This window comes from Cydia fagiglandana, chromosome 5 (assembly GCF_963556715.1).
Source record: "Cydia fagiglandana chromosome 5, ilCydFagi1.1, whole genome shotgun sequence".
NCBI classification, from domain to species: Eukaryota; Metazoa; Arthropoda; class Insecta; order Lepidoptera; family Tortricidae; genus Cydia; species Cydia fagiglandana.
In genome coordinates, this window is record NC_085936.1 from 9312257 (window position 1) to 9320225 (window position 7969).

At 37.5% G+C, this 7969-nt stretch overlaps 1 protein-coding gene across 2 annotated transcripts; it reads right to left on the reverse strand.

Moving 5' to 3' along the window:
- Positions 1–22: 22 nt before the first annotated feature.
- LOC134664421 (putative sodium-dependent multivitamin transporter) lies at positions 23–6631 on the reverse strand. 2 transcript variants are annotated; one of them, XM_063521057.1, is made up of 10 exons: positions 6437–6631; positions 5252–5373; positions 4248–4810; positions 4062–4158; positions 3517–3681; positions 3206–3363; positions 2629–2833; positions 2134–2328; positions 1137–1310; positions 23–305 (listed from the first exon to the last, which is right to left on the reverse strand). In XM_063521057.1, exons 2-10 carry the CDS (start codon positions 5366–5368, stop codon positions 273–275), a joined length of 1707 nt encoding a protein of 568 aa, XP_063377127.1. In that variant the 5' UTR covers positions 5369–5373; positions 6437–6631; the 3' UTR covers positions 23–272. The 2 variants fall into 2 exon arrangements, with proteins under 2 accessions (XP_063377127.1, XP_063377126.1); XM_063521056.1 differs by having other exon boundaries at positions 6433–6631.
- Between the last annotated feature and the right edge of the window lie 1338 nt (positions 6632–7969).

The following is a 7969-nucleotide window of genomic DNA, read 5'->3' on the forward strand; positions in this document are numbered from 1 at the left end:
AGTACTTAATTAAAAACAATGTCGCCTTTGTCCGAGATAAAATTTCATGTAGATGGTGAACCACTGACATAAATATTGTTAGATAAAACCAGAGAATTTATTAGTGTGCGTCCGGTAAATAAAACAAATACTTTTTATAAATTTAGATTTAATTTACCCTATATAATATAAGTACTAAGCTTAAGCATAGGCATATTCACATGAACAGTACGAGAGAAAACGCACTGGTAGACTGGATCACTGGTACTGGCACTGACTAAGAAGTCTCCACCTTACTTTGACGATGCTGCAGTTAACGCGTCGACCTAAAAAAAAACTGTTTTTACAACAATATCCCAAAAAAAGATTTTTCTTTCTCTGGGATGACGCAATAGTGAGGTGTTTTTCAACGGGTAACATTACCCACAGGACGAAATCTATTTTAGGGCAGAACTGAACTTGGTCTAGTCCTGAAAATATACTTTTAAACGATCCAAATGATAATTATCCCAATGGATTACATTATTATGTCATACTTATGTAAATAGGGGCAATTTTATTGAGTAATAAATAACTAGACATTAAAATTTTATAGCATTTTTGGTGCAGTGGAGTGATGTTAACGGAATTGGTATAGATAATTCTAACTGGTAAATTAAGGTTAATGTTAACATAATTGACGCTAATTAATCATTAGGGCTGAAATTGTTTATACCAATTCCGTTAACACCGCTCCGCTGCACCGAAATGCTATAATTTACGATCGATGTCTGATAATAACTGCCCGTCACATCAATATCAATCTGGAATTCTGGAGCAATTCATGGAGGAATCTAATATAATACGGCAGTTGTTTTGCCAGTGTTATTGCTTTTAGTGGCTCAATACGCTGATATAAATTAATAGTATCGCGGGTATCTAAAGTTGATAGTGATGAATTATTTTAACGGGAGCGGTCGGTCTGCACAAGACCTTCGAGCAATTATAGTCTAGCATCGCTATCACATCATAATATATAAAACTCTAGTCTTGGCAGTACAGTGCGGCGGTCTACATCGCAAGCGGGTTAGCATTAAAAATGCGCGATACATAATTTTAAGCTTGACTTTCAAAGTAGGAAGTTAGTTCGTAGTTTTATATCATTCAACAAAACTTACTTGATGTATTTGAATATCTGACTTTTCCGCCTGACTTTTCCGAAGCCTTTTGGCGAGCGGTGGTGTGAAGAGCGCAGGGTCAGGATGGATTCGGCCAGCACGCTGCCACGGTTGCTGGTGTCTCCACAGCAGGGACACCACAGAACCCACTACCAGCACGCAGACCAAACCGATCTGAAACAGAGAAACATAATTACTCTACATTTTCATACTTTGACAGGTAGCAGGTATACACGTATAACGACCTCGGAAATCGCTAGAGTTAGACCAAGAAAAGTCTGCAGTGATTTTGATAGCCCACGCTGCCGCTGTGCAAGTGTTATTTTAAACGCCAAACTTCTATGAATCGTATAAATAAATAACACTAGCACTGCGTGGGCTATCAAAATCACTGCAGACTTTTCTTGGTCTAACTCTAACTCATTTGTCGTAGTAGGTACCTACTGACTGTAGCCAAAAATGTTACCGACGGAAGGTTGACTAAAATACCGACGACACTCTTATACCTACTACGTGACGTGTTTTATGCGTTGCAGTTTTGCCTTTCATTTTGCCACATAAACTATTCAAGCCGATAAAAAGTATCTACTAGATGTGAATAAAAGAGCAATACAAAGTATTCTGCTTTAACTTGAATGAAGCAAGATGATTTTTGTAAGGTTATGATCTTGACGTAATATATATGACGAGAATCTTATCTAAATGGGTAAAGCGTTACATAAAGACTTTAAATCCAAGAGCAATGCGTTATCTTTGTAATTGTCGAGATGAGTTAATTAGCAACAATTAATTCAAAGTTCAGTATCAAATTAATTATAAAAAGCTGCATGCTCCAAATGGATGTAACTTAATAAAAAAAAATTAAACACTACACACATTTATCGTCGTACCTATTATTATAAGCGTAATAGCACTACTTTTGTTACGTATTTACCTGAACTCGGCGGATCTTACTCATCTGTAGTCACAGATATGGGTTTGTGTAATTTTCACTTACCGGACTAGTCCACAAGTAAGACAGCCGGTAAAGGTAGAAGTAGTCTCCAGGATTGACTTCTGGGACCACCGGTAGAGTGGTGTTACCGACACAGCCCTCCACACTAACAGGTAGTCGGGTAGGGGAAGGCCGGGGTCTGCCGAAATTGATCCACAACGTCAATGCCAGCCCGCTGATTAAGCCTGTGCAGGCGCCCTGTAAAATATGAAACTTGTTTTGAAATAGATTTTTATTCCAGTATTTGTTGAAGGATTGCGCTAAAAGCGCTTATTTGCGGAAAAAATATAGGAGACATTTAAAATGTAATCAGTATGTAAAACAGATAAAAGTTAAATGTTATATGATGTTAACTTAATGTACCTAGGAATAGGATTCACGTCGGTGACAACATAAGCAAGAAAAAAAATATATCGCAAATCGCGCCCTGATTGGCGTGTGACATCAGGACAGTACAAGATAAGAAACAGTAGAGGAATTCATAATAAGAGTACTTACGGCCTCGTTGGCGAAGGTAGTGAACATGCCAAGCGTAAACACACCCAGCACCGGGCCGCCGACCACAGCAAAGATCGTCAGCGCCGCCTGCAGCACGCCACCCAAGTGCTCGGCTATAAACGCCACGCCGAGAAACACGAGGCCGTACACGCAGGCCGCCAGCTTTGTCAGCCAGGGGATGTAGGACTTGCGGACGTGACAGCATCTTGGGAAATGGTTTTATTGTAAGCTTTACTTTTCTTAAATACAAGTCTTACAGATGTTTAAAATGAGGATTCTCAGACTTTTATCATTTGCAATTTTATATATTATGATTTCCCTTACTGATTAAAACGATTATAACGAGAAGAATTATATGAAATTGCGTAATTTTATTGTAATTTATTTTCAACCGTAACATCAGAGTTTTGTTTATTGTTTTAGATCAGGTTTATTTCATTGGATTAGGGTCGCCAGCGAAGCAGTTGACTTAGCAAGTCTGAAGCGTTTTGCAGCGGCCGAATAACGACTGTTTTCCGGGGAATTTATCTGGTTCAGCCATCATTTCTAAAAATGATCTAAGAAGACTATGCCTTACTTGCCCATATAGTCTATCAATGTGACAGCAGCCAGGGAGTTGCAGGAAGAAGACACAGTAGATAGAGTAGCGCTGAATATGCCAGCCACGAACAACCCTAAGATGCCCGGTATTCTTCGCATAGAGTCCACCACGTAGTATGGCATAAGCTGATCCATCTACAAAATGTTAAATTATACATGTATAAGACACTTTTACGGATAGGCAGGGCAGAGTTCAATGATCACGTTTCGTATTTCTATAACACCTATATTGTAAACATTCTTTAAGCATTCAGATTGATTATGCATCAAAGCTACGAGTCGACTTACAGCAGTGATACTTCCCGACGACAGCGGATCACAGTCCTTATACACGGCGTACATGGCGATACCGGCGAGACAACTGGAGAAACTCATGAAGGCGAGCACCGGCCAGCTCCACCACAGGCATGCTTGCGAGCGCTTCAACGAGCTCACTGTTAGCAGGCGTTGGACCTGGAATTTACACAGATTTAGGACATTTTAGGGCAAAGGTACCTACCACTTTTCAGTTATTGATAAGTTTCATTTATTCGTATGTACCAAAAGACCATGCACCCTGTACTAAAAAACCGATGGCACTGAAATCAACGTAGCGTAGGTATTGTATACTAGGTAGGTACGTGACATGTTTTCTGCGTTGCAGTTTGGCCTGACATTTTGCCACTTAAATTGTAAATAATTGCTGATTTGGAACTGGAACTGCCACTTATAGCGGCTATTGTAGCAACACAGCCGTTCTTTGATTCCTTTAAACTTCTAACACTTCTAGCTACAGTCTTTCACGATGTCAAAGTAGAAGAAACGATAAAAGAAAGCGAAAATTTACTTTAAACCTGTGTCTGATTGACTGCGTAGAGCGACAAATAGTTGATCAGACCACCGATGTTCAGGGACCACCACGTGTGTCTCTCCGTTGGTCTTATGCTGACACTGAAAAGAGGAAAGATTGTTTTCATTAAAGTTCAAGGATATATATATAGTCGGATCAAATTTAACAGGACTTAATACAGGGTTCTTACTTCGAAAAATCCAGACGTCCACCCTCTCGAGCGATAGTAAAAATTTGGCCAAAACCTCCAAGCTGTATGGAACAGAATGCAGTAACGCTTAAAACTGCTGCAAACATTAGCGCAGACTGCAGAACGTCCGTGATCACCACAGCTTTCATTCCTCCCAAAGTTGCGTAAAGGGTACAAGATAACCCAACTACTAATATAGATATCAGTCTGTCAAGTCCCGTAACTGCCTCTAGAGCAATAGCTGGCGCATAAAGAACAACACCATTATATAATATCATTTGCAAGGTGTACGTTAGAGATGTAAGCATACGTATATAACGTCCAAATCGCAGCTCTAAATACTCGTAAGTACTAGTCTTTTGGAGCCCGAAAAATACTGGTAAGTACAGCTTTGTTACGATTGGTGTGCCGTAACCGTAGGGTAGGTTTATTAGTATAAACATCATGCCATAAGTGTAGGTTTCTGATGATCCTCCTAGTAAGGAGATGGCAGACATAAAGGAAGCCATCAGAGATACTGCGACTGGCATTATAGACATGTTTCGGTCCGCAAGTAAAAATTCCTGAAAATATATATGACAATAAAATTTTGGTTAAAATAAAGTTAAGCGTTTTGATATTGAAATTGTTGCAATAAAGTCAGCTAATAAGATAAGTATGATTATCACGTTGTAGGTATTACTTCGATAACAATTATTATTGGTGTGTTGTATAATAACAGATAAATAGGAAGAGGCTTAAGAAGAGGAAGAGATAACTTATGACAAAGAGAAATAAATAGACTTAGAGCGGTTACTCTATAAAAAAAAAACATCTGTAACAAGTTTTAACTCCCTTTTGCCAAAATTTTCGCATTATTGTAATTTGTAGTTTTATTTAAGCTTCCTAAGTATTTAGTTTCAAGCAACTTTTATTTTTAACACCTACGTTTTATCATACCTCCCCTCGGAGTACCTCCCATACAACTTATTAAGTAAGAAAACTATGCAGTATATGCTGTTAACCTCATTCGTTTTTTGTTTCCCTCCACTGAAGCGGTAGTACACTCCTATAGCGGTAGAGATTATTAACGTTGCCGCTATTATGACATAATCCCATGCCCCGAAGACTGACTGCTCCATTTTTCCTGGAAAATAAAGCTAGATTTTATAATTATAACATTTATAACCTTGTACTAAATCACACTAAATATTGACAATTTAGAAATCTGCCAGTTGTCATAGATAAATAATGATTAATGAATTTATTGAACTGATACATCCGGACTCGCAGTCATGGTTTTTCCTGATAGAGTTTGTTCGGAAAGAGATGTCGTGAAATGTGTGGGGCCCCATACATGACATGACTCTTCTCTCTTCGCACAGACATTACTACACCTTATAAAACAAAGTCCCCCGCCGCGTCTGACTGTTTGTATGTTTGTTCGCGATAAACTCAATAACTACTGAACGGATTTTCATGCGGTTGTCAATAGAGTGATTCTTGAGGAAGGTTTAGGTGTATAACTTGTTAACTCATGCGAAGCCGGAGCGGGTCGCTAAGTAATGTGTAATTGATGACACCACAATACTTTCAACTACTCGTATTGCCTCATCAATGTGACACCAATTGCTAACAAGTCACAATTGGTAAACCAAACACTATTGATTGAAATTATTTAATGTTTCGAACCTTCTCATTTACTTATGGAGTCTGTTTGGAAAGAGAAGAGTCGTGAAATGTATTAGGCCCCATATATTATATTCCACGAGTCTTCTTTTTCTGCACAGATTCTACCAGCGAGTTAAAACTTTAGCTTAGGTATGTCTCGGAAGACAATTTGCAATGACTCGAGTTCATATATGTGTAGGTATACATTTCTTCACATTCCATTCATGAAATCATCATTCATTCATAAAAAATATAGGTACATATTTATGAACTTGACACAACGTGCGTTAAAAAGGGAACTTGAATGGCTAACACTTTAGACAGCGAGGTGCCACTGTAACCATGACCCCAAAATTTGAATATGAATAAAATCTTCCGACGCAGTTTTTGGGTCTTACAAAATTTCTGAGCGTTTGAATTGCCAATATACTTTAGGAAATGAAAAAAATAAGAGCACTTCATAGGGTATGACCCAAATACTCGTCGTTATTAATGAAATATTCCTAGCTTAGTATTTTTTGGAATAAATACATACTTACTACCTATGCTGATGCTGGTGTCACTGTTTTATAGAGAATATAGATGTTACATACACTATACTTTCACTGACTAAATAAATTCAATCCCTTAACGCATATTTAATAGCTAACTCGTCCATATTCGTTTAAATCGCCATTGAATTAAAACATTATAAAGATTTTTTTTACAACGAAAACCAACACGATTGTCGCCGTCCAAACGCACACGTATACTGGAGAGGATTCTGCTATCGCTATCTAATTGACGGTCTCAAGTATAGTATAATTGTCACTGATCACTGATTACAGAACAGAATGTCATACAGCGTTTATGAAAGCAGGTATTTCGGGCTTAAGAATGTTTTATTTACCATCACCAGCTCGGTGATCAAACCGAGACATGACTATAGTATGGACAGGTGCAAGGTATTTCGAAAATTCTGCCCATAAGAATAAAATGTCACAAAATTATTTTGTAAGAGCGATTGCGGATTCAAACCCCGAGTCATACTATGAATTTTTAGGGACTTATGTACCTACGATATATCATTTGATATTTACCAGTGTAATAGTGTGCATGCAGCTGTAGGGGATAGCAAGCAAAAGACGATAAGTAACTTTTGTTACAACTGATAACTACAACTGATATTTGATTAGACAATACAGTGAAACCTGGTTAATTGGCACCTGGATAAATGGAAAACCTCAATAATTGCAACCAAAAGTCCGGTCCCGGTCCCTTGAGACCAAAAGGCCTCTATAATTGAAATTTTGGAACCTCTTTAATTGCAATGTAGATTTTTGTGCTTTTCGTAATTTTGCCTCTATAATTGACCACATCGCAACTTAAGACCTCTATTATTGACACTGTGCTAAAAAAATCCGTTATTTTTGCTCTTGTTTTTACCTCTATTATTGAAACGAGTCTTACTTATTACCTCTGTAATTGAAATAATGTAGTTGTAGACAGCAGAAACAATATTTTAATAGCAATGATCATTTTATTTCTATCTCCATCCAGAATTCAATTTATTTTTTGGGTATCTATCACAGCCTGTAGTAGGTGAAATAGTTTTGATCAATAAAAAACAAAGTAGGTATGCTTTTTACATTCTAATAAAACTTTAAACTTTCTTTTACAATTCAAGGGAATTTTTAAAACCCAAATGATAAGAAAATAAAGTGGTAATTAATGTAGTGTAAAAGTGCAAGTATAGACAGAAGCAATATATAGACCAGAAACCCAGAACGTAAGCGTGTAAATATACTTTAAATGATTATTTGCACCTCCATAAAATAAATTTGTCAGAACGCAACCTCTATTAATGAAAACCTCTATAATTGACACAACGATTTTTTGAACCTCGTTAATTGACGCGACCTGCTTAAATGAAAAACCTGGTTAATTGACAAAAAATGGCCGGTCCCTTGAGATTGCAATTATCCAGGTTCCACTGTATAACCAAAAAAAAATTGGTTATATTCTCTAAGGATATTTGTCATACCATATTTGGAATATAAACACCGCGCAAACTTATCGCTACTCCGAAGAAG